Source organism: Agelaius phoeniceus, chromosome 4, assembly GCF_051311805.1.
Source record: "Agelaius phoeniceus isolate bAgePho1 chromosome 4, bAgePho1.hap1, whole genome shotgun sequence".
Classification (NCBI taxonomy): domain Eukaryota; kingdom Metazoa; phylum Chordata; class Aves; order Passeriformes; family Icteridae; genus Agelaius; species Agelaius phoeniceus.
The window spans coordinates 17,747,910-17,774,587 of record NC_135268.1 but is presented as its reverse complement, the minus strand read 5'-3'; the positions used below and the strand labels follow the sequence as shown (position 1 = coordinate 17,774,587).

The 26,678-nt window shown below is 40.0% G+C and overlaps 1 protein-coding gene across 7 annotated transcripts in view; it reads left to right on the top strand.

The window, feature by feature from the left end:
- Positions 1 to 26,678, top strand: part of PTPN13 (protein tyrosine phosphatase non-receptor type 13) — a 113,061-nt gene that overhangs the window by 38,557 nt on the left and 47,826 nt on the right. For 6 of the 7 annotated variants that reach the window (XM_077177000.1, XM_077176999.1, XM_077176996.1 and 3 more), the window contains exons 5-8: positions 1,324 to 1,509; positions 4,462 to 4,555; positions 15,895 to 16,458; positions 26,425 to 26,520. In XM_077177000.1, coding sequence (XP_077033115.1) covers positions 1,324 to 1,509; positions 4,462 to 4,555; positions 15,895 to 16,458; positions 26,425 to 26,520 — 940 coding nt within the window. The remainder of the gene's footprint in view (positions 1 to 1,323; positions 1,510 to 4,461; positions 4,556 to 15,894; positions 16,459 to 26,424; positions 26,521 to 26,678) is intronic. The other variant, XM_077177001.1, reaches the window with a different exon arrangement.

The following is a 26,678-nucleotide window of genomic DNA, read 5'->3' as shown; positions in this document are numbered from 1 at the left end:
CCCTGTTTTCTTTGTTTCTTTCTTTGGTATCAAGAGTGTGGCAGCAGTTTCTCAGTAATGTAGAGGGAAGGCATGCTCTACCTGCTAATAAAAGGGTATTTCCCCAAAGACAATGTGGTGAGGGTATGCCTGGAAGGAATTTGCCTTTGGGACGTTGTCATGTGGGTCCTGTGCCCTGTGGAGTTAGTGTTGGCAAAAGGACAGTCTTGTGTATGGCATTACTTTTGTGTGTTAATTTGCATGTGCAGATTTCCCCCTTTTTTAATATGTTTTCTGTATTTCTCTGCCTGTGTTGGTTAATGAGCTGCTTCTCTGCTGGGAGTGTGGCTAAACAGGAGATTCATATCTTATTCACATACATGATTTTTATTATTAGTTAGAAGTGATAAACAGATAGATGGGAAAAGCCTACATTAATTAAATCGGGGTGGTCCAGAATGCCTTTTTAATGGTTCACCTTAAGAGTGCTCACACAGGGAAGATTGAAAGATTGCAATTGTTTGAAGCACTCTGTGATGCAAAAAGCCTGACAGTGTTTGTACTTTGTGGGTAACCACCCACTTTGGGAGAGCTGCAGATCAGAAAGCTCAGGTCCCAAGTGCCTGTGGCACCTGAGAACAAGTGTTATCAGGGACTGCTGCATAGCCTGGGGAGGGATATTCCACCTTCAGTGTGCTGCATTCACAGAACAACAGGGACAACAGAAAGACATCTGGATTTATTTTTTTTACTCTGTATGGGTGTTGTCCTGCAGTTATGAAGCTCTGCTTTGTTAATCAGTGGAATGGTTATTTTATTCCTTCCTTTTTTGTTGATACTGTTTGGTGATATCACTGGAATTTGGGATTTGCTAACACATCTGCTGCAAAATATTGGTGAAGTGAGGAACTGCAGAAAATGAGCACAGAGGATTGTACAAAATTATTGTCATGGGGTTTGAATTTTATATTTGTGAGCGGCAGAATGGTCAAAATTAAGGATTAAAGCTTCCTCTGAACCTTTTCCCTTTTGCTTTATTTTCACTTATTCATTAAATGTTTGAGAAAGTCTTTGGTGTCCTGACCTTGCAGATCAGGCAGCTTGTTTAGGCCAGGTCATTGCAGAGTCAGGGTTGAATCCAGAGGCTGAATGCCTCTCCCCTGTTCTACAGCCACAATTTTTTCGCCTCCTAGATGGTGACTTTCAAACTGGCACTCAGATAATGTAGGCAACAAGTCTCATGAATAGTTAATGTGCGTTGTTGAGTGTCTTTTGTTTCTGAGTGTTCCCCAAGTCACTGTTAAAACTGATTCTCCTGTCTCCCCTGTTCTGGTTTGCCACTAGCCCATCAAGCTTGGAGACCACCTGAACAGCATCCTCCTGGGCATGTGTGAGGATGTCATTTACGCCCGTGTGTCTGTACGGACGGTTCTGGATGCCTGCAGTGCCCACATACGGAACAGTAACTGTGCCCCTTCTTTCTCCTATGTGAAGCAGTTGGTCAGGCTGGTTCTGGGAAGCCTGTCTGGGGTAAGTCTGTGTCAGCATCTGAGGAAACAATAGAGGTGAGCAGGAAGAGAGCAAAAGTGCTAATTCAGAGTCACTCTGCTGTCTTTCTTCCTTTTGTTTTGGTATGTTGCAATTTTGACAAGGGTGAGTGATGAAAGGAGAGAACAGCTTCTGTCCCCATGTAGCAGTTTGTGCACTTGACAGTTCCTCCTGGAACATGCATTCATGAGTTTCTCAGGAAGTCATTTCGTGAACTGTCTTCATTGAAAAAAAAAAAGTAGGGAGAAACAGGACAGCAAGGTGATGAACTGTAGGGCAAGGCTTAGACTTGTTGCTACTTGCAATGCTTCAGAAATGATTGCTGTGAGTTTACTTTAACTTGAAGTTATGCCTGGCTTTTGGAGAGTTGCTTATTAACAGAAAGAAGGATTCTTTAGGCAGTGTACCAATTCTCTTGCACTTCTGCTCAGCTCTTGAATATGAGAATTGTGAAGGATTTTATTGTCTAATAATGACCAAACTGTTTTTAGAAGTGAAAGAAATCACATGAGCTCATCTTGCAAAGTTACTATTCCTGATGGGCAACTTCTCTCTTCACCTAAACCATTACAGCATAACTTCAGAATAGTTAAGTAATTTTAAGTAAATCAAGGAAGACCATAAATTGTCATAGAATCCTAGAATGGTTTGGGTTAAAAGAGACCTTAAAGCTAGATGCAACCTCCCTGCCACGGTCAGGGATACCTTTTGCAAGACCAGGTTGCTCAGAGCTCCATCCAGCCTGGCCTTGAACACTTCCAGGGAAAGGGCATCCACAACCTCTCTGGGCAGCCTGTGCCAGTGCCTCACCACCCTCATAGTAAAGAACTTCTTCCTAATAGCTAATCTAAATCTACTCTCAGTTTGAAGCCATTTTCCTTTGCCCTGTCACTACATGCCCTTGTAAATAGTTCCTTTCTGTCTTTCTTGTAGGGTCCCTTCAGGTACTGGAAGGTCACAATTAGGTCACCCCAAGCCTTTTCTTCTCCAGCCTGAACAACCCCAATTCTCTCAGCCTTTCCTTGTAGGAGAGGTGTTCCATCCCTCTAATCAGCTTAGTGTCCTTTCTCTGGATTCTTTGCAGCAGGTCCATGTAAATTAAAAATTTCTGTTTAGAGAGACAGAACTGAAATTCATGAAAAATGATTAATTTGCTGATGCTTCCTTTTTTAATTTTTTTTCCCTAATGGAAAGGTATGATCTGATTGTTAGATAGTTGCTTTATGTATCTGGTTTGGAAATGCAGAAAGCAAGAGGCCCCTGCATTTGTCTAATATTTGACAGCAGCTGATTATGCCAGGCCTCCAGAAATAGTGCTGAGCCTGAGCTCCACAAAGCATTGTCTAGCCTGTGAGGTATGTCTGTCAGTCCAGTGCTCCTCACTGTAGTGTCTGAAGTCTTGTGTAGTTGCCAAGTCTGTGGTTCAGTGAAATAAAAGGCTACAGGGCCTTCAGCAGTGGTGCTGTTAAAATAAAGATCCAAATTTTACATCAGGCCACAATCTATAGAAACAGCCACTCTAAGTCATTATTCTCCAAGCTGTTGATGGCCATTTCAGGGTAGCAAGTTTTCTGCTTTCCCTCCTCTTGTTTTTGTCAGCAGGCTTCCAGGGAGTCTGGGGTTAGTGTGGCAGACTGATCTCAACCAGCCTGCCCAAGACAGTAACAGTGCTCCCAAGTACTTGTTCTGAAATCCACTGCAGAGCTGAATCCAGCAAGTGTGCTCCCAGTCTCCTGTCCATGCTGTTAATGAAGGAGTGGGACTAGCAGTTATACAGTGCTGAAGCTTTGCTCATTTCCTCTGCCAGTGTTTTAATTCTGAATGTGTCACTGCATTGGCTTTGAAAGAAGACTAGAAATAAAACTAGCTGAATAGAGCCAAGAGTTAACAGAGCAATGACAGCATAGCTGTGCTGCTAGGTTTTTGTGCACCTTAGCCAGCCAGCCCTGCTGGTTTTAATGTTCAGTGCTCTGTATGTGTGTTGGAATTTTGTAAGTTAACAAGAAAAATGTATAAATTTTGTTTTTTCAGAGGCAGAGTGCAACTTATTATTCCAAGGTTGGAATGCTGTAATCTTGATGGGCCTCATGAGAGGCTCCAGGGGTCTTATCTCTAACTGGTCATTTGAAGCACAGCTGAGAGGTCCCATTTGAATGTTTTCATTTGCCACGTTAATATGGTTTGTGAAGGGCAATATAGCCCCAGGCTGATTCAGTCTGTTTCATGTTAACTGAGTTGTATTGTAACTGTGAAGTCTGCTTGATTTCTCTTTCCCTCCTGCTGTCCAGGTTACACTCCCACTATATGGAAAGATCTCACTGAGAATGTTTTGTTGTAGCAAATAAACTCTTCTTTGAATGACTGTACATGTGAAAGGGTTTTTTTCCTAGGGAAGTAGTGATTTAAAAAAAATAAGGTTAAGTGAAAAGTTAGCGGGAGTAAAAGGAATGACACGTGAAAGGAATGTGCCTGAGGGGCTGAAGAGGCTGCTCACAAATGGGTGCATGTGATTTGGCATGTGCAGTCAGTCCTGTGAGGGTACAAGACAGTTCTTCCTGTTATGCAGATAACTCCTGGGTAGAACTAGGCAAGTTCTAGTCATGTTATAATCATGGAAGTTGGTTTTTGAGTGCTGCTGTCCCTTCAGTTTGCTGTAGGGGTGGAATGTGTTTAAGTTGTGAACTTAATTTATTCTTAGTGGAAAAAAGGTAGACCAAATGTGTCATTAAATAAAGGTCACACTGTTCAAATATGGATAATTCGAGGGGATATTCTCACTGATGAATCAGTTCTTTATTAAAAAGTTTGAACTCCCATTCTGCACTTAACTCTTTGACACTGACTAATATTGTGCATTTACATAAAAACAACACTTGTTTCATACTAATATGAGCTCTTCCTACCTTTTGACTTTGTTACTGCCTTTTTTTGCAGATGGATCAGCTGTCTTGTAATGGAGACAGAAAATTGCAGCCAGACAGGAGCCAGGCTATTCGGGAGAGGCTGAGGGGAAAAGGGCTTCCCACAGGTAAGTGCTTCATTGCAGCCCTGGGGAAGACCAGGTTTGGGGAGATTTTGCAAACAAAGAAATCAAATAGAGGAGGACTTGCTTACATTCACAGAACTCTGGTGGTTTGGTATCTAGCTAAAAGTTGGTGATGGTTTCAAGAAAATATTTGTTTTTGAGTTCAGTCCTTATGGCGGGAACAGGTTTTAAAGGTTCTCAGCCAAATGTTTTGTTTCTGGAGAAAGGAGATTTTCAGCTGACCAGGAGGTTGGTCAGCTAGAGGAACAGGAAGCAGCTTTCCCTTGGTCCCTCTTTCCTGTGGACTCTGCTCCCTCATCACAGCTCTAGTTGCACAAGACATCTCTTCCTGCATCCCAAGGAGCCCTGGACTCTTTTCCCTGCACACAAAGCTCTTTTGCTGCCTTTTTTTTTTTTCCTGAAGAGAAGTGGTATATATTCTATAACAGTTCTGCTATACTTTGATAGTGTGAGGTAGATATGGATGCCAGGTAGGGCTGTACTTTACTTCAGGGAAGTAAGGACAGAGGAAACTGGGAGACCAGGAAGGAGACAGATGGTTGCTATTGGAGGAAAAAGGTTAAAGTGATGTAGGTTGAATGCTGATGTTTAAGATCACAGATGTTGTTTAAGGTCACTGGCAGCATCAGCAGCATCAGTTCTGTGCTTGGCTTTTCAGACAAGAGGATGTATTCTTCCAAAAGGCTAGTCTCTAATTTTTCTGGAAGAATTGTGGAGCTGAGCAGGAACATTTTATAAGGCATCAGCTTGGACCAGTCTAAGTCATTGCAACAAAGATATGTTGCTGATGTGCTCAAGTTGCTCCTCTGTTCTTTGGCTTTGTGTCAAGCAACAATGCAGTGAAAAGCAGGAACTGAAATAACCCATGAAGTTGTCAGGGACAATATGAACTGCAGAAATTAGACACCAGTCTGGCAAGGGATTGGTGGTCTTCATTTATTGAGATATATATATATATATATTTTTTTTTAAGATGAGGCTAGATTATGCTACTGTTTCATATGAAACACTTATGGCAGTGGTTGTCAGCCCTTCCCTTACAGCACTGTGTGTTTAGGAACAGTTTCTGGTACAAGCTGTTTCTTATTTTCTGGCACAAATTCACTGTTCTGACAGCTTTCTCAGGGGCTTTGTTTTCTTACTGGTTCTTTCTTCTCTTTTTTTTTTTTTTTTTTTTTTTTTTTTTTTCCAGAATATTTCTGTAGCAATAGGGAGATCTTTTGGGACTGGATCAATCTAGTTCACTGGATTCATAAACTGTGTCATGTCTGCCTTTTCTGAATTTCTTAAGAGCTTTCTTAAAATACATTCTTTCCCTGGTTCCCACTAATTTTAAGGTTTGAACCAGAGCTTTATTCTCCTGGTTGTTAATTTGTTAATTCTTTAACCCTATGCTTCCCAGTCTCCAGTGTTGTCCAATAAACATCACTGTTTCTTTACACACCTTTGTTCTTTTGCCTGTACTACCCTATTCCGTATGTTTTTCAAGAACTTTATTTAAGCAAAATGCCTTACTACCTCAAGTTTTTCATTTCTATACCCTCTTTCCATCCCCTATTCTGCTTTTTATTCTGTAACTATAGTTAACTGTGTTTTGGGAATGAGCAAAATATTTGTAAAGTTTTAGGGACATGGCAGGGTTGTCTTTAAAGTCTGTTCTCACTGCATTAGCAAACTCTGATTATTCTTTTCTTTGTTGTTTCTAGCTTTCTGTTCTCTAATACAGCTGATCAGTCTTTTGCTGTTTTGTTATTCATTTTCATAGAAAATCTTTAACTCTTTTTAAATGTTTGTGGTTTGAGGAGTTTTGTTTCTCTGTGTATTTGTTTTCCTACCCACAGCTTCGTTTAAGCTTTTTAGCAGATTTTTCTTTCTCCTGAAGTAATGCTTGTCCCCAGTCTCTTCATTATTCTTAACAAAAACCCTTTTGTTTTAGGTTCTACTAAATTTTGGAGATCGCTGTATTAGCTCCAGCCAATATCTTCGTGGCTTTCTGGGTCAGCATCAGGGTGAATAAGATGTAATGTCTGAAACTTCCTCTGAGGACTCTGTCTTTAACTCAGAGGAAGTAGACTAGATGATCCAATTGCTGGTTTTTTTTACCATATTCTCTAACTTGAAAAAAATGTCATTTTTTCCTCTTATTCTTGGAGACTGAGGCCACTTGGCTCAGCTGCTATCAACCAGTAAGTTTAACAGAGAGTTTTAAGCAACCTTGGTCAAAATTACTTTCTGAAAGAAAAGTTCTCTTTTTAGGGAACTTCATACTATCTGAAGAGTTCTAATTTAATAGAATCTTTACTCAAATAATATTTGTGAAATGAGAGAACCTGACAACCCCCAGACTACAAAGTTGGCTGAATAGTCCTCATCCCTTAACACCTGTTCCTGTGAAGCTCATGGAAAGTGCTTGCATGTGTAGTGTGTTACAGAAAATGTGTGGCAGCCCAGAGAATAAATGTTTGTGCTTCACTCTTCCAGTGCAAACATTGTTATCTGCATAATTCCAAGCTTGGTCTGCAAGGTACAAGTTATTAATGAGATGCTCTTGAATACTTGATTTTTTTCTATTCTTTTTAGGATGAGCTCTCAATGAGCACAACTGCTTTTCACTTACCTTGTAGGCTTTATGATATTTTGGTATTATGGTTCTGTCTTCCCCCCATCCCTTGAAGCAGAAAATATTTTTCATGTTTTCTGATATTTGAGTCTCTATTTTCATTTTAAAAAGATGGAAATCACTCATTCATTTGTTTTATGTGTTGCCTGACCTGCTTCCACTCAAACGTTTCCAATTTCTCTGTATCACTGTATTATTTATTTGTGGAACTAATTTTTCTCCTTTTCTTTGGAACCTTTACTACCTTCTTAGCTTCTCCAAAACCTTTCCCAATTCTGCTTCTGCTATCAGTCAGTTTTCCTAGTATGCCTTAATCCCTTAATGCCTTTTCCTAGTAGCACCATCTTCTCTTTATTTTGATCTTCGATCCATTGCTTGATCTTTGTTTTGCTGAGACCTCAGGGAATTGTAATATACAAAACAGAACCCCTCAAATAACCAAACCAGTTCTTGCTGTTTTCAGTTCTGTTTTTACACTGATGTTAAGTACACTGAGTCATGTATTTGGAAGTTGGTGAGGACCCAGTGAAATGGGTGTCTGATACTAATGGGCAACAGCTTGCATTTGATTCAGGGAGATTCAGTGCTTGTTATTTCTTTTCCTGCAATGCTGTGCAGATTTGCTGGTGCAAATTCAGTCAATAACAGCACAGATCAGCTGCCCTGGAGCACAGCTGTAAATTTCAGGCAAAGTGAGCTATAGAATGTAGTGCTGATTAAATATAATCTCATAATCTCATAAATTGAGGAGCCACAAGTAGAAGGCCAGATGAAGGTTTAAGAAAAATGTTACCTTTTAAAAAAGAAGCTAAAAACCCAAAACAACTCAGGAAGGCACAGTCCTTTTTCCCTGATTTGTCACTGTGCTGTTCTGCTGCTGTTTGTAGCTGAAATAAATGCCTCTTAGTCCAGTTGCAAATTGGCAAGCATTTAATAGGTCAGTAAGCTACTAAGAGACAATTTTGAACCTTCTAATGAGTTAGAAGTTCTGTGAGTCATCTTTTACCCTTTTCTTGGGTTTAACTGCCTCTGAGAACACTTTTTGGGTCAAGTTTAGCATGGGGATGATTGGAGGAGGTGAGGTGGGTGCACATAAGAATGTGTATAACTTTCCTAGTCACTTCCCTAGTGTATTGTAAGTACAGTAAATACAGCGAGCAGCAATCTTTGCTGGAAAGGACAGAGGACTTGCCTAATGCTCACTGAGGTGAAGTTCTGTTGAGTTGTTGTGAAAAATCTTAGAATTCATGTTGAATAGAATATCTGTCACATGGAGAAAAAGCAGCATAAGGGGTATGGCATTTATTGTGAACTTTAGAGTATTGGAAAGTTGTAGAGTATTGTTTAGAGTATTGGAGACTGTAACTTAAATTGTGCTGCTAAGTCATGCTAAGTTCCTGAATACAAGAGTTGGTTCAGTAAGAGAGATGTGCTTCTAATTGGAGAGTAGCCAACTAATGCCTTAGAAACTTGCAGTCTCTGTAAAATGATACAATTTTTCCTTTATTTGAATTTTATTATTCTTAGGATCAGTTTTCCATACCATGTTAATCCACAATTATAATTGCCAGGACTTTATTGTTGACTTAGGATAAATGTTTTGAAATTTTTTCACCTCGCATGTTTAAATCAAATATTTTGCTCACCTTATGTAATCAGCTTCGATATTTTCAGCTATTCATTTCCATCTTTATCTTCAAGATAATTATTAAATTAATAAATAGCTTTGTGTTAATATTCTCTCCAGTTAAATTTTTTTTGTCTCTTTTGTGACTCATTTTCTGTGGTTATCTTGGTGAATGAGTTTTACAGCAGGGTTGGCTGCAGAAGTAATTTATTGTAAATTAATATTACAGAATGTTTGGTTTTAGTCAAGTCATATTGGGAACACAGTGTTTAGGAACTGACTGAGCCAGCAGAAATAAAAGCAGTAAGACCTGTCATGAGTCATCTGAGCCAATGAGTTACTTAATTTTTGTACTTAAAAACACCTTAGACCTTTAAAGAGTTCTTAGATCAAGAATTATAGGTGAAAGTTACTTAACTGGCTTCATAAAGTTCTTTTGGTGTGACAAAAGATTAAATAACTGTCCAACTCTTCCAAACATAAAGCAAGAATTAATTCACTCTGTTACTCTTTGCCACAATTTATCTTTTAAAAGGATGTGTAGGCTATTTAATGCTCAGTTGAAATCTCCCTAACTTGTGCTTGCTTGGAAACCTCCTTCCCAACCATCAAATACCTGAAATTCTGCACCTTGTGTGTTTGTTTGCAAAGTTCCAATTTAAGTTGATGCTCCATGACCACCAGGGACAGACCTTTGCCGGAGATATTTCATCTTCTGAAGAGGTGCAGCTAACAGGTGTTTTGGCTTTCCTGCCATGAGGATCCCTGATTTTAACTTGACTTTTACAATGTGGTAGACCGTCACAAGTCCAATTCATATAATATTACAGTTGTATTCTGACCTTTTTCTCTGCCAAAAATATGTGCTACATGAATGAAGGCTTGAAATATTTAGATTTACCTTAACTGTACACAATAGGAAGGTGTTGTAAACTGAATGAAAAATGCTAAGGCTAAGTGCAGCTGATTTTAATTTTAAAAATATTCTACAGTTTATTTACCACTCTCCATAATAGCAACAAAAAACTCAAATAAATGAAAATGTGCCCTTTTTTCTATTGATCCAGTGAAGTTGGCTGTGCATTATGTTTTAGTTCCTGATCTGGGTGAAAATACCTCTTTTATTCTATAAATAAATGGTTTATAGTATTACTGCATATCCTATGGTATATAGGGATACCTCCACGTGTGAACTGAAGTAGCTTAAACATTATCTTGAAAAATGCAAACACACAGACTTAAATTATCAAAAACTGCAGCACAAACTTCTTTCCATTTGCTTGAAAGTCTGTCATCTGTAAATCTGCTAAATATACTTTTTTAACTTTTTTCTTTTAATTTCCCCTGGCTCCTCAGTTCCAGAAAAAAAGAACTGAGTAGGTGGAGAATAACTTCCAGAGTTCAGCAAAAACAAATGAAAGCCAGATGAAGATTTCTTGTTGAAAGAAAAAGAAAAATTTATTCTTTTTCACTCCAAAAGCCATGCCTGTTTTCTTCCAATAAGTGTTTGTGTTGCATCTAGTGTACTGGTGGTTGGCATTGGTGGAGATCTTTTAAATTTAGGTATAATTTCTCCAGGTATAGGGAGCTTCCAGCCTGGTGCTATTGGAAATGTTTCCAGAGCAATGCTGAGGACAAACTCAGAACTCTGAAGCTAAAACAAGAGCAGACACAAAGATCAATGAGGAAACCAATCTAGAGATGCCAAATGCTGTCTCTGTACAGAAAAGCAGCTGTATCACTGAGCTTCTCCTGGGATACACAAAAATCCAGGAAAGGAGTAGCTAGGTGGATCTTTTGCCTACTTGGTTGAGAAATGTACCACGAAAAAACCCTTACCCATAAAGCTGAGTGGGGAAGAGCAATGGTTGCTTTTTCTTGCAGAGGTGCCTAGGAAGGGAAGAGGTAAAATGTTGCATTTATGAAATATGAAGTACTGCTTGGCAAAGCTCACTACCACTGTTCTGAACAAGATGTCTGGTTTTTTGAGCTGTTTGGTGTTTTTTGATAGGAAAGCTGTCAGTCCAAAGCAGACTGCAAGTTTTTATGCAGGATTTATAATTTGGCCATTACATATAGTGCTTTCAACAATCCTTGTGTCCAGTTCAATTCTTCCTTCACAGAGAATACATTGTTTAGGAGTATTTCCATCTGAAGCTTGGATTTTTCTCAACAATTTAGAAAGGAAAAGAGGGGGTGCCATTCCTAGCAGTCAAGCCACAGGCCACATCTGGCTCTGTTGTCTTCTGTTTGGCTTTTAGCCTGCCCCAAAGGGATTGCAAACCCAACTCCTCCATCAGCTACCCACTCATATTTTAGAAACTAACCACATTGTCTAGGGAGAAAGAGTTTTTTCCTATGGCTTTGTTTTCTGCACAAAGATGGCGTGGGAGATGTTTTTTAAACTCCTGTATAATAATTTCCTCTCTTGAGACCTTCCAATCTGGCAGAGATGGTGTGTGTTCTCATGCACGTGTGGGCAGTCTTTCCCTGCTCCCCACAGCCCCTCTTCCCCACTCCCATATGTCTGCATCTACATACATCCACAAGTCAAAATCCATAACAGAGTTGAAAAAGATGTTCTATTTTGTGCAAACTAAAGGAAGGGGCAGGCAGAAAAACTTTAAAGAAAATTGGGTTGAGTTAAGCCAGCAAAAACAGATACAGTGTGTGATAGTACCAACAGTATTTGTGCTGACTTAATATTGGATTAATTGCCTGTATGATCAGGCTGGTACACAAGTAATAGCAGACAGACTGGATTTAGTTAGACAACAGTTAGACAATTTTCCCCTCTCAGAGGAAAATCAACCAGATTACTGTCAGCCTGAGAGAAAGATGGTCTGTGAATGACACTGGTGTAAAAGGGTGTAGATGCATTCATAGCTGGAAACACCAAAGGAAGAAGGAAGCAGATCTATGGTTGTTTAGCAAATGTAACATCTGGCAGTTGAAGGTGCGTGTGGAAAACTAGAGTTTCATTTTAGCACCAGAAGGGAATTTAATCATGAACTCCTGGTGATTAATTGCTATTTTTATTGTATTTATTCCCTCACTATATATTATACACAGGAATGATACAGTTACTGTAATTGCATTTGAATTATTTACAGTAATTATAAATAATTGCACTAATGTAACATCAAGTGGAGGATAAACACCCGAGGGCGATATGAGGAATCAAGAGCCCATACACTCTTCAGATGAGCAAGGAGGAGAGTCTAGTGCAACAGAGAAGGAACTGGGGAAGGGGAAAGTATTCCCTTTGAAGTTGCTTACATGCTGCAGCATCTTAATTGCCAGTGGCTTGTTCTGTCACCCTCACTGACAAACAGGGAGGCTCTGCTCTGTCCTGTTGCACACCTGGGTAACTGAAGCCTGGAGTAGCTCTGTGTGGTCTCAGGTGGTGTAATTAATGTCTCCAGTCGAGCCATTGGGATAGGTCTCCAGAGTTTTCACTACCAATACAAACTTTTTTTTTTTAAAGGGGAAGGTCATAGAATGAGTCTTGCATCATAAAGACATACAAGTTCCTTTATGCAGGTTCCTTTTGATCATTAGTTAGATATTTATTCCTTACATATAGATTTTTGCTAGTGGTGCTTTCCTTCATTTTTCCACACATTTGATTATAAAACCTGGGGGCGGGGGGGGAAAGCTGAAGGATAAACCACATATTGACTTAGGAATTTGGACTTGAACGTGCCATTCAACTGAAAATCCACGTGTTCAAGAGGGAATATTATTCCAGTCTGCTCTGTTTTGGAGGTGTACTGTTTTTTGGAATCTGGATACATGAGCCTTGTGCTGAAAGACACTTCCTGCAGTCATTTAGGACTCTTGATCCAAGTAGTGCTGAGGTAGTGGAGGAAGTCCAGGATTAAAAAAGTGAAAATACCTTAACAGTTGATCGTGTGACTTACAAAGTCTGTAACAGTACTTCAAAAAAGGAAGAAGGGATGAGGACAGATTTACCTTGTTAAAAACAGAAATATTGGCTTGGACTGATTGCCTAATCCAATTTTACTACTGGTATTTGCACTTGAGTTACTTCTGTGTTGAGAAGTCTTGCCCTTGATCCCTCTGTGCTCTGGTGCTAAAAGCAGCATGCAGTTTTGCCTGGGAAAGTCCAGGTCTCAGAGTTCTCTATTGCTGCTTTGTTTCAGTTTGCCCTCTCAAGATACCCAGGCTGTGCACTCCTTGCCCTAAAGTCTCCCTAAAATCATGTGTTTGATTTTTAACCGGCTCATGTTGGCACTGTCAGTCAGTTAGGGCAGAGCTTGTTGAAATAATGTCCTGTAGAGAGGGATGGGTTTTGCAGAGGTGGGAAGAACTGGCAAGGCTGATAAAAAGCAGAAGTGGGAATGGGGAGAGTAATAAAGGACAGATGAAAGACTTCTAAGAGAATTTTACAGTCTCAAGCCTGAATATTGAGGCCAGCTGTACATTCATTTTGGTACTGTGTAGAAATCTCTCACTGACTGCAGAAGTCAGTGTGGATCTGAGTTAGACCTGTAGAGTGGAAGAGCAGTGTGGAAGTGGAACACCTCCTGCTCTGCTTCCTGGCGGGACAACTCATCTCCTGCCTCATCATGCCCTTGGCTGGCTGAGTGGCAAAGCTGTAGCCATGAGCACTTCCCTAGCCACTGCCCATGAGCCAGTGCTCATGGCCTTCACTTTTCTTGTTAGGGAAGGCCCAGTGGACGGGGAGTAGAGAGAATCTCTGGTGTGCTTGGGTCTTCAGTGCTTCTGTGCAGACAGGAAATAGCTTCTGGTATATCCATGTCCACAGCTTTGGTGAGGAGGATGCTCCTTGCCCCCAGCACTCTCTTTCACTGACAGGGCTCTTTTGCTGGAGTTCTCACCAGCCCACAGCAAGAGAGGGTTGTGTCTCTGGACTGTGCGGTGGTGAGGATACCCACAGGTGCTGAAAGTACCTTGTGACTCTTTTCATTGCATGTGATCCTGCAACAGGATCAGTGTGCAGAGACCTAAATGATCTTTTGAAGCAGGAATGTCCTTCTGAGTCATGACCAATTCTGTAGCAAGTAATCCTGTGTGCATAGCTGTGGTAGTGCATGGGAGTTGCAGCTGCCTGCTTCTCTTGGTATTTTTCTGCTTTATTTGCCTTTGTTTTGTTCAGTAAGGACCCTGCATGTAAATGCTTTCAGTGTTAAAGAAGTGGGTGTTTGGGGTTTTTTTAAAGTGTGTAGAGGAGGTTGTTTTGGTTTTTTCTGGCCTAAAATTATCCTGGAACTCTCATTACTGGGGAGGATTCTCAGAGCTCCTTTTGATTTGTGTTCCTGTTGGCCATCTTAAAAAGCCAACTGCAGTGTTTAGTTCTTTGTCTCACAAATGACTGAGTTAAAGTTCTGTTCAGGAATATTTGTCCTTGGTGCATGTACATGAATGTGAAGTACATGTTTGCAGAGTGGGTATCATCCCACTAGTGGGAACTTCACAATGAGCACTTATTTTTAAAAGGCTTTTTTGTGTGTGAATTATACATATACCAGCCTTAGGATGATGTATAGTCTGAGAATAAGGTAATAATGTAATATTTACTTGACCACAAAGATAATTATGTTTAGTTTAATATTAAAGCTATCTTTGTAAAATACAAAATGAGGTATCAGATCCTTTTAGAAGATTAGTGTGTTCTCACTGGCAAAAGCGTTTTTTATTTTCTTGGCTAGAGCATGTGGTAATTGTGTGTGATTTCTTACAAGACATCTTTAGACAATCCAAACCCTAACATTTTATTATCATGTGTTTGCATGGTGGTAGGAAGCAAGGGGCTACTTGGTTGCATTTGGCTTAAATCTTGCTGATTTAGATTGTTAGTTAAATATCACAGAAATAAAAACTACAATCTAAAAGCACAGCCCTTCTTGAAGAAGTATATCAGACTTGAAAGGTGTTTATGCCTTTAAAAGCCATAAGCTTTTAAAGCATTAGTGACTACATTTCCAAACATCTCTAAAGCATTCTGTGAAATTCTGTTTGGAAGGATAACACTCTAGATAAAGATCATCAGGAGCCTGCTGTGCAAGTGGGGCAGTTAATTTCAATCGATGCAGATAGGATTGTGATGCATTCTTTAGGAGTAGTAGATACAGCACAGGGATTACTTTGAACTCATAACTGCTTGCTTTTGCAGTGAAATCTTCAAGGCTGCTCCTTCTTAAAGAATGTACATGGGAATATCACCATAAAGATGGAGCTAGCTCTAAGGAAGGCATCAGTCACATGCCATGCTGACTCCACCTGGGAAAAAACTTTTTGGTTACCATGATATGATATTCTTCAGAGACCACATATTTCATTGATATGGTTCCACCTCTGGCAGTTTCTTTTATTCTGGAAGTAATTTCATGAGAAGGGATAGGGAGAGGAATTCCTAAGAATTCCTAAGAATTGGCAGATCTGTGTATTAGTGAAACTCAAAGGGTGCAGACTCACAGAGTCATTTTAACCTTGGGAGCTTTGTTGGTTTTGTTTCAGAGTATTCTTTACCAGGAAATACTGTAGTCACCAAAATTAGTCATTAGAGGAAGATCTAGGATTTTTATAATTCCTAAATACACAGTCATTCTTTTTTTACTGCTGACTCTATTGCAGGGCATCTGTAAATCTGTAGAACAAACCCAGACTTGTTATTAAAACCTGTAGGCGGTGTATTTGGGTGTGAGAGGAATGGCTGATTTCAGATTGATTATTAAGTAGTATTTTTGGTGATAGTCCAGGCTATTTTGAAAATGAAACTTATGAGGAAACAACTTTCAGCAGGTATGTGATAGTTTGGGAGTTTTTACTGTTAATGCAGAATTATAGTAGGCCTTATTTTTTTTTCTTGAGCTTTTTAGAAATAAAAGCAATAGAATGGTCATTATGTATGAAGCAGTCGTATTTCTGCCTTTGCTGACTGAGGGAGCCCTTGGAGCAGCCTTCTCAATGCTTTGTGGGGTAAAACCAATGCCCAAGCGTGTGTTCATCATATACTTTGACCAATTTGTGTTGGACTCCTGTGTATTAGGTAGAAAATTACATATATGAAATGTCTCCTCATTCCAGGAAAAACACTGACGGTTGATGCGCCTGATGGACACAGAGCTCACTTCTCTCAACAGACCACCCTTAACAAAGGACTTAGCAAGTCTATGGGATTTCTGTCGGTTAGAGGAACACGAGACGAGGAAGAGTTTTTCCAGGGCATTTCTGCAGATTACAGTTCGGGTCAGGAAGATGTTTTCTGTCCTCATAGGTGTAAAACCAGTGAGCTTGAGAAAAAAGGTCACCTTCACACAGATGTCCCTCCCAAACGGAAAATATGGGCTTCTTCCACAGATTTGCTTTGCACTACTGACAAGGCAGCTGAGAGGGACCATGCTGGAGGCCCTCACAGGCACAGCCATCAGTGTGAAACATTTACAGTAAGGACTTCTACTGCTGCCAGGAACAAGGAAGCAAGGTACTCTGATGGGAGCATAGCACTGGATGTCTTCGGACCACAAAAACTGGACCAAACACGCCACATGCCTGAGACATCAACTTCTGCAGCAATATCAAGTGCCTTTGACAGGATAAGAGAGAGACAGAAGAAGTTGCAGCTTCTGAGGGAAGCTATGAATGTAGAAGGTTAGTGAAGCTTTGATTTTCTCAGTATTCCACTCGTCAAACAAAGATGTCTCATTATTATAAAGTTGAGTTCTCTTGTAGCAGTTCTTGGAACAGCTGAGGGCTTTGCTTCATCTTTTTTTTTACATAAAATTAAGTCATTACTCTGTTGTCAATGAAGATAAATTGGTTGTCCAGATTGCTCACTCAGAATAGTTGATCTCTAACCAGTATCAAGCTCATAAATTACAATTAGAAAAAAAAAAAAAAGCTGGTAACAGCCAATTGTCAAGCAATTTTCCTTAAAGGAAGATTCTCATCTCCAGCTATTAGAGATGGATTTATGCCCCTGAGGAAAGGCAGAATTTAATCTCCAGATCTCTGTTTTTGTGCTGTATAACTCTGGACTTAAGCCCTTAAATATGAATTTATTTTTTTTTTGGCCTTGTGTTCAGATCTTCACTGCAGTGGGAGCACTTCACACAAGTTCCATCAGTTCATTAAGAAAATGCATGGGGGAAGAACAAGTCTTTGTAATTGTTGTGGGGAAAGTTATAAAATTACCTTGATGCAGAACCCTCTGGAACTAGAACTGCATGTTTTATTTTCTTTGGTTTTGTGGGGTGATTTTCAGGGGCTGTAAGTTTGAGACAGTTGGATAGAAACTGAGAGCAGAGCTGGATCCTGCTTGTGCTGGGCCAGAAAGCATCACTTGGTCATCCAAGGTGTATGGTGCAAGAGCTGTACGTATAGAGCTGGCTCAGGCATTTACTCAGGGGCACTCAAAGACTCATGAGTTAGCCTGCCTGTTGTGTGACAGGAGTAACTGTGAAAACACACCCTACCTTGACTTCCTTCTTCTGCCTGAGGTGTAAACACCTCCATATTAAGGAGAGATGATAAAGCCTTTTGTCAAGGTTGAATTTCTGAAAATGCCTGCTCATGCCCTTTGTAGCCAGCTTGGGAGATGCTTGTATTGCAATTAGCACGGGAAGCTGATCCTCTCTTGTGCATGTGAGCCTTTTGTTCCAGAAAGGAGGAGTGTAACTGAAGTGGCATAGGCAGGTTAAAAAGCTGCTGTGATTTCTGTACAGCTGGAGTTGTCCTGTGCTATCAGATCAGCATCTTCCATTGAGGAGATGAGGGTCATGTTATCGTTGAAGAACTGAACACAGATGAAAGCACCACTGTATAGTTACCATTGTTTATCTCTACAGAAGTTTATTATCTGTTGTTATCTACCAGGATGTCTGATGAGGGAAGCTGGTTGGCTTTTGGTTTAAGAGTCTGAAATCAACAGGGTCTATCTCAAGTTTATGAGTCAACTGGGATCGCTGGGGATAGGCAGCTGACAGGGTTTAAGAGGAGGCCACTCCCAGCATTGGGAAAGCTCAATAGCCTTGTTGTTCAGGAGTGCAGCTTTGTGCAGGTTTGTGTTGCATAAGAGCAAAACCAAAAGCATGGCCAAACCCCTTGATGAGCAATGGGTTTATCATTCTCATTCGGGCAGATTGGGAGATGGCAGAAAACAAAACATGCCCGTGCCTTGCAAACTGAGATCGGTCAGATGTGTGAAACTACTCAATTCATAAGGGGAATGGGTGAAAGTGTAGTCAAAGTAAACTGGGGACTGGGCCTTCATAGTCACAGAGGCTGAGGGACAAACATGTACAGGGAAGACTGAGGCAATAGCCAATGACTCACTGCCCATCCTTCTGAATTACTTGCTAGGAAAAAAGTAAAGACACTTTCTCAACAGGTAGCTGAGTTTCAGAGTTTTCTATTTTCAAGGAAGGTGTGTTTCACTCGTGAAGGTGGGCATATGTGCTTTACTGTTATATTTTAGGCTCTCAATTGTTCAAATTTTTTGGTCAGTTAACTACTTAAAGAAAATCTTTTGGACCAGAAACTAGTTGTGAATGTGAATTTTTAATGAACCAGTTTAAAGGAGTATTCTAGTAAGATGGATGATGAATGCTTTTTCACATAGGAGTTAGTTGCTGTTATGTCTTTTAGGGCTTGAGAAGCCAGACTGGAAATATCTATTCTGCCTTAGCAAGCAGATTCACAAAAGTCTTAATACATAAAGTCTGCTGGTCTGTTAAGACTTCTTTCCCTTTTCCTTTTTTTGTTCCATACCAATCCTCATCTTACATTTTTTTACATGAGACATGTCTCTTGAGATCTTTTGTAAAAACTCTATTGCCAGTTTCATCTGTCAAAGAAATGAAAAATACAGTCTTGAGTTTTTATGTGTTACTGTTGTATGTAATTTTGGAGTACTTAGTGGGTAGACAGATATTTCCACATCCAACACTATCAAGTGTCAAGTGTATGTAGAATTACTCTTCTGACCAGAGCAGCTGAGAGGCATGAGTGAAAAATAGAGAAGGAGAATAACTAACTTCAGAAGTTCATGCACTTTGGAATAAGAGTTCAGTTCAGTTTGGAGGGGGAGGAATGGGCAAGGAGTCACGGGAAACAGGGTTATGGCTGGCTAGCAGAGGAGACACAATCTGCCTTCTCTTTGGTAGGTCTGGGGATATTTTCACTGCAGTTGAGCCCAGGTCTAGGTTACAGCTAAGCCTGTGTAAATTGTATTAAGCCTCTTCTTTTGGCTGTATGCATTGTTTTTCCATTTTTGAATTGTGAAGTGACATTGGACTCTCTGTGAGTTGAACTTGGTGAGATAAAACTTCCCTCCTCAAACTACAAAGGAATTTAAGTGACATATGGGACATATGGCTTATTTTTCTTTACCTTACTTTGGGTTAAGCTGGAAAACTTTTCTGCTTTTCATAAAACCTTAAGGAGCTGACTGCCTTGGAAAAAGAACATGTTCTTATGCACAGGCTCTGGTTTGCCAAGCTTTCACTCAGAACAGATTTTTACAATCTAAGTTATAAACTCATGAAAAGCAAAGTTTATAGTGGGAAGAATGACAGAGCTTTAATTACAGCTGTGCTGTGGTACTTTGTAGTGAGCTGCAGACCATCTAAATTGCACTATAATATACTGTTAGAACATTTCAGATTTAGCCTCAAAAGGCTTACAAGGACATGGTCCTTGTGACTGCCTTGCTCTTGAACTTGCTGGCTTATGTTAATCTGCTATACAGTTTCAGGGTTGAGGTTGTTTATCTCTTCTATACTGGAGATGATTGTTTATGATTAGGTGCCATTTAGCCAGATGGGGCAAGGCCAAGAGTCTGCTATTTGACTTATGGTGTAGCCAATTCTGATCACTAATAAGGGACTCCAAAAGTATGTGTTAATCTTACCAAGACAGTAAGTTCTTCATCTTTGCCTTTTTCTTCATTCTTGTTTTCTTATGGAGGTTTTGTGACCTTAGAATTTATTAGAGTTAAGAAGTTGTTAGGTGTTAAACCCAAACATCTTACCTGTACCCAGAGAGCAGGTTTTGTTTTTAGTGTTCTTTTGAAACTTAGAAATTGTTGCCTGGCCCCTGCTGATAGTGTCCCATTTCTTTCAGAGAGAAAATAACAATCTATTACATTTTTCAAGCTTGCATTGCAGCTCAAGAGTGTGAAGGTGTCGTCTGTTCCCCCATGCTCCAGGTTTTTTTGCCTTCTCTCCCACCAAACTGTATCTCCTGATACTTGGCAAGTGTACACACCCTCAAGTTTTCCTATCCTAGGCCTGCCTTCCAATGGCTCAGTAGCAAGGCACAAGGCTGTGAGATGGTAATGGTAGCCTTGTCTGAACCTCTCCTTTTGCTTAGGCAGCTCCTCCCCCCCTCTTTCTTTTGGGTGAATGCATGTGACTGTGGGCACAAGGGTTTTCAGGATGAAGAAGAGATGAGAATGTTGACTCTATGATTAGAAGGTTTGATTTATTATTTTATTATATATGTTACATTAAGATTATACTAAAAAGAAATAGAAAGGAAAAGGTTTCTTCAGAAGCTAGCTAAGCTAAGAATAGAAAAGAATGAATAACAAAGATCTGTGTCTCAGACAGAGCAAGAGCCAGCTCTGCTATGAGTGGTCAGTAAATCCAAACATCTACAGGAGACTAATTATGGGTCTACCTATTGCATTCTACAGCAGCAGATAACCATTGTTTACTTTTGATTGCTGAAACTGCAGCTTCTCACAAGGAAAAATCCTAAGAATGGATTTTTCATGAAAGATGTCTGTGACAAATGCATAATTCAAAGTGAAAGGATTTATATGTTACTTGACTGAATGAGTATCCTTTTTTTAAAAATTTTTTTTAAATGCAGTGTTGTTTATGAGGATGTTGTAAGTGAGATAGAAGCATAAAGCTTGCCCATGTCCTTGTGGAATACAGGAGGACAAAACCAGGTATGAGAGTAGTAACATAACTGCCTGTGGGTTGAAATAGCATACAGGGCAAAAGAAGATGGGAGGATACTGAAAAAGTTTATCTTGCTGAAGCTCTGGAATGCTGAATCCAGGGGTGGGGAAATGGGGGTGGTTTGAGAATATTCTCAAGGCTTTGCTAAATGTTTTTGAAGTTGGGAACCATGTGAATTTCAGACCCACAAGTTGTGTTTATTCCCCTCTATTTCTACCTTTATTTTTTTTCCAACAAAAAACCCAGATTATTAAGTCCTCAGATTTTATGGTTTTTGTGCAATTATTGTTCTTGCTTCATAGAGTCCGCAGGAAGTGGCAGTAATAGTCTATATTTCTAGAGAAGAGTCTTTTCCTCCTAAGTCTTCTTCCATGTGTTTATCTCATGAAACTTCTCATTAGCTACCTTGAAGACTTACTTGGACTCCATTTATGAAATTTCCATGTTATGACAGCCTGTGTTTAGCTGGCAAGGTTGCAGTTAAAGATTACAGTTAGGGATACTCAAAATGCCTGGATTTTAGGCGCTCTCTTAATTTAAAGGTACATTTTTGAATAAGGGAAAATTTCTGCAGGTAATCAGGTAGCTGTTGGTAGCAAATGTATCCCAGTAGATTAAGCCCCAGAGGTTTGAATTTGGGAGTTTCTGTAGAAGTGGGTTAAATGGGAGATTTGATTTAGGGGGGAAAAAGTGAATAGTTGCTTTACAAACTTAGCACTGTGGATTCATTGAAGTGCACATACTTCCTTTTTCTCTAGAATTCTGTGTTCTGGGTTTCTGAGTTCACTGTGGGCCATTCCAGTCATGCACAATGGCACATCTGTTTGCATGTGAAAGCAAATGAAGGGGCAGTTTGCACATGTCTCTGTGGTGCTGCAGTGTGATTTAAATTCATTTGTAACAAAATAGATTCTCATGTGGTTGGTGTGTCCAGTAGAACAATATTCAGAAATCATTTTAATTAATCTGAGAGGTAAGATAATGGACTGATGCTATTTTGGTTAGAGAACTCCAGCTGTTGATTTTACTGGGACAAGAGATGCTGGCTTTTCAAGGAAGAAGGTATTTGTGGGATATCTGTAAAATACAAGTACTGTGGCATCAGCAGCTATTACTTTGTGCTGAGTTTCACAGCTTAACATTGGGTAGTAAACCAGCTCTAGCAATTGCATAATTGCACAGCAGAATGGCATCTGCTTTATCTCATCTATCAAGCTTTCAGCAGCTCGCACAATCTGAGATTGTCAATTTCTGCTCAATACATTGCATTCTCAGTTGGATAAAACATTTAAATTAAAACAGGCAAACAACTTTGTTAGACAAACTCTGTCTGGGGCTGTGTTAGTTTACATACCTTATCCCAGATGGCATGATCCAGATCCAGAAAACAGGGGTGTCTCTCTAAATACAGGACCCTTCAGTTCCTACCAGACCCTGGCGCTGTTATTGTTAATCTCTCTGTTTTCCTTTCCAGCCTAGCACTAGAGATGTGTGTCCTCTGCAGTTTTCCAAGGCTACATTTTTCTACATTAGATTACATCTAATCTAAGGTACATTAGGTCCTGCCAGGCCCTCTGCACCAGACGGGGCTCCCTGGGGGTTGCCTGGACAGCTGGTGACTTGGACTGCATGTGCAGTACAGCTTTCTCACGTGGAATGTGAGTGGTGGAAACCTTGCAAGTTAGAATGACCCTGCCCCCCTGAAGTCTGAATGGGATAGCTTCCTTTGTCAGTTGTTGGATATGAATGCCTACCAGGAATTTGAACTGGATCTCGATGTCCTTCCTGTTAAACCTATACTGGCTTGAATAAGATAGTTCAAGTTTTCTTAGATGAAAAGGGAAAAAGGAAAAGCAAACATGAAGCTAATCTATTGATTTAACTCATGGGAAAGAAGTGAGTCCCAGCTTCTCCTGAAGGACAGTTAATGTGTTCTAAGTGGTGTTATAGTACCACTCTCCTGTAATAGACACCCACCAGCAAACTTCAAAGGGCAAACAAGAGCTCTCTCCCTGTCACGAAACCGTCGGTTTAATTCTGCCGCCTTCTCTGTGCCGCCAGAAATAATTCTGTAATGATGTGTATTTGAAAACCTGGGTATCTGATGTGACTGGTGTTCAGGGTAATGAAATTCCAAGCTGAATGTGGTTCTCTGATTTCTGTTGAAGTTGGCTGAGGTGAGGCTCTCTGTAAGTGACTTGTCTGGGCTTGCGGGTCTCGCCTTGCGTAAATAGCGTGTTTTGTTATTTCATGCTGCACGATGTGCCCGGGAGGTTGTGCTCTGCTGGTTTTGATAGGGAACTTGAAAAAGCACCACTGGAGCACTAAGCAGCACAAAGACAGACTCTCCAACTTGTAATGCATCATCTACCTTTGCATCATGCTTATTTCACTTATTAGTACAAATTCTATATATTCATTTTAGTTACGCACTCTTAAAACATGCTTAAACTCATGGGTTTTCTTCTATTAAGGAATGAAATAATTCCAAGTGTTCTGTTAAAAGATGTAATCTAAACAGTGAAATGTTAAGGAAGGTAACTGATGCCATTATTTTTGCTACGATGTGCTTTGTGTTTATAGAAGTTTGATCAGTTCTGAAGTCTCTCTTCAGTCACCAAAAATTTTTAAACAAACAAACCAAAAAAACCCAAGAAACTGAGCAAACCAAGGCCATTCAGAATTCCCAGGGAAAATTGTAAAGAGATGAGAGATAAGTTGTTTTATTGTAGTCTCTAGCTTTTGTTGTCATTTTTCAGCTCCTTCCCAGACAGACAGTTTGTCTAGAAGTTTGTCCTTACTTTTGGAACTACTGTATGAAAATCTAAACTTTAATTTGATCACAGAAATGGGACTTGTGACCTTTGGAAGGCAATTCTTAATTAGAAGCTTAGCTTGGACATGATCCAAGTGCCTTCTTTGAAGTTAAATCCTAATATGCTACATTAGAATTGAGGAGAACTTGCTGGAGGAGAGAGCATAAATTATTTGGATGGCTATGCAAGCATTATAGATAGAATATTGTCAATATTTACATTTTAATGGAGTATTTGCAGGTCTGCAGTGCATACTCTGTCTGTGCCCTGGAAGGAAGGCACTTGGTTAAGAGGGAGTGCAGTGCTGGGGGGATGTATAAGGGGTGTACACAGATGTTTGTGTAGGCCAGCAGAGAACTGGAAGGAAGATGCCCCAGCAGCAAACAGTTCCACATCTGTGTGTGTTTTCTCTAAACTGAGCAAAATGGATATAAATCTAGAGGATTTACATGAAATTTCAGGATGTAGCTTCTTAATTGCCTTGAAACTTTGCCTGATAGCCCAGCATGGAAAGGCTGTTGAATGCTTCCAGCAGATGAAAATAATACATTTGCTTGTGTTCTTGGGTTAAGTTGTGTGGTCTTGATTAGGGAGAAGGATGTGGCAAGACAGGAGCGTGGTCCTGTCTCCAGCTCTATTTGTGAGTAGGTTTGAGCCTTGTTGGGCCTTATATGAGGATCTGTGACAACATTGAGACAAATGGTGTGTGGAAATTTTGCTTTTTGTTTCTTGGTTCATGGACTTCTTGGCCTACAGCATGGCACCAGCCCCTGCTAACAGGATGAGCCAGGAGAAATCAAACACCCCGCAGAGTCCCATAGCATGCCACCACCTACAAACACTTGTCTCGTGGTTTAACTGCATATTTCTGTTTTATCATGGGTTTGGTGTTTTCAGAATTTAATGTCTCAAAGAACCAGAATGGAGCCATAATTTGTGTGCAATTTGAGAAGCCCTGGCTGCTGACTAAGTGGAAAAAAATAAGTCTGTTTAAAATCTCGCGTCATTTTTTATTGTTCCCTCTCCATCATCTTGCTTCAAAGTCAGTTCAGCAGACTTGAAAAACCTACAGCTAATAAAACTACTGGGAAACAAGAGGTCTGGTTTTAGTTAAACACTTCAGTACTGTAGCTCCAGTGTTGTGTGTGGATTGATGCCTCACTTAAGGGCTAGGAGCATTTTGAAAACACATCTCCAAAAGCTACCCACTGAATTTGGTTTTTATTTCCCATGGTAGGCAAGTAATTGCTAGACTGGGGGCAGATTTCTTTGTTGTAAAATCCACAATGTTGAAGGTAGCCATTGTGGAAGATTGAAGCAACCTCACTGCTCCCACACAGCCCCAGTGGATTCTTTTCATCTTGCTGTAGGTCCATACTGTTCCTTTCTCAGAGTTAAATGGTAAAATGTTCTTTGGATAAATTGGGATTTATCCTGCTAAACTGTGCAACTGTGATGGGCTGGTGAGACCTGTTGGTTTCATGAGTTGATTTGTAGCTTTGCTTACCTTTCCCAGTTTTCTTAAAGATTCCCTACACAGCTCAAGTGAGCTGGGTAAAAATGGGGGGAATAAAGGCTTTTAAAGAGGAAGGTTTTGGAAACAGTCCAAAATAAACATGAACAAACTTTAGTTCTTAGAGTGCTGCATTATCTTACTTCTTTTCATGCTTCTTTCATCTTTGATATTTTTCCTACTTCTGTAGGAATTCTGTATTAGTAGTGTTGTTGACTAACCTGTCATCTGACCTAACAGAAGTTAAGCAGCAGGTTTATTGGTCCCTCAGAATTTTTCACCACATTTTGTTTTCTGGGTGTGAAAAGTTGGAACTTCTGATTTCCTTGTTGCAGCCTCCAGAAACATCTGCTCATGTGTTCCCCATTTTGTATTCTTGCATTGCATGTTCCTTGCTGTAGTGACTGGCACTTGTTTTCACAGCAGTTATATGCACTTTCTCTATATCACTGCTTTTGTTTTCAAAAGCATTAACTATAGTCAGACCAGAAACAGCCTTCTGCAAATGAGGACACCTGAGGTTTTTTGCCTCATTTTGACAGTGAAGCATTGGTATTCCCAAGATGTAGAGACTCTTTTTGTGTGTGTGTGTGTGTTTTGCTTTAATGCACATTCTGTGTATGGTTGTTGGCTTGTGCTTAGGAGAGTTCTGGGAGATGGTTGCAGATGTCAAGTACATACCCCCTTCTGTGGAGTCCTTTGCTCCAGTATGTTATTTATGTAATCCCCTGGGAGTAGGAACTGAGACTGCTGTATTGATTTCTCATCACATCAGTTTAGCTGTTCTGGTTAATTAAATATCCTCTAGGGGCTTACTAATTGATTGTTAATCATATTTTGTGGATGTCAAAGATGAGCAGAATTATAATTTTCCAGTGCTTGCTTTATCTCTCTGGATATTTTTCTTTTCATGTCATAAAGGAGCCAGGGACCGAATTCTGGTGATTGCTTTTTACATGCAAGAGGTGTACACCAAACGCTTGCACCTGGTTTGTTTGTGCAGGAGGGATCTGGTTTTGTCTTGGGTCTCAATGAGGTTTTTTAATACCAGTTTTAGCTTGGAAGTGATGTTGAGGGAGGCTCAGAGGAGGTGGCTGCATTGGGATAGTCAGGAGTGGCCAGGCTGACCACAGAACCCTCAGGCCATGGGAACAGAATGGGACTGCCCAGCATCCCCTGGGCGTTTGCTTTTAGACTCCATAGCCACAAGCATTTTAAACTGGTTTAAAAATATTTTTTAAAAATTCAAATGTTTGTGTTTGATTTTTACATTATGACTGTTGCTTTCTACTTCTGACACCTTGATTTAAACTTTCAGAGCCTTTGAGAAGGTACAAATCTTATCACAGCGATGTTTATAGTACTTCAAGTGAAAGTCCATCTGTTATTTCTTCAGAACCAGATTTCAGGCAAGGTAAGACCTATGTTTAAAAACCAACCAACCAAAAACCCAAAGAAACAAAAAAACCTAAAGAAAAAAGTTTGAGATGAAAACCAGACCACTAAAGACTTTAGCAGGAGTCTTGATAATTATCCTGATACAAAGTTCTAAGATGATGAAATTACTTGATG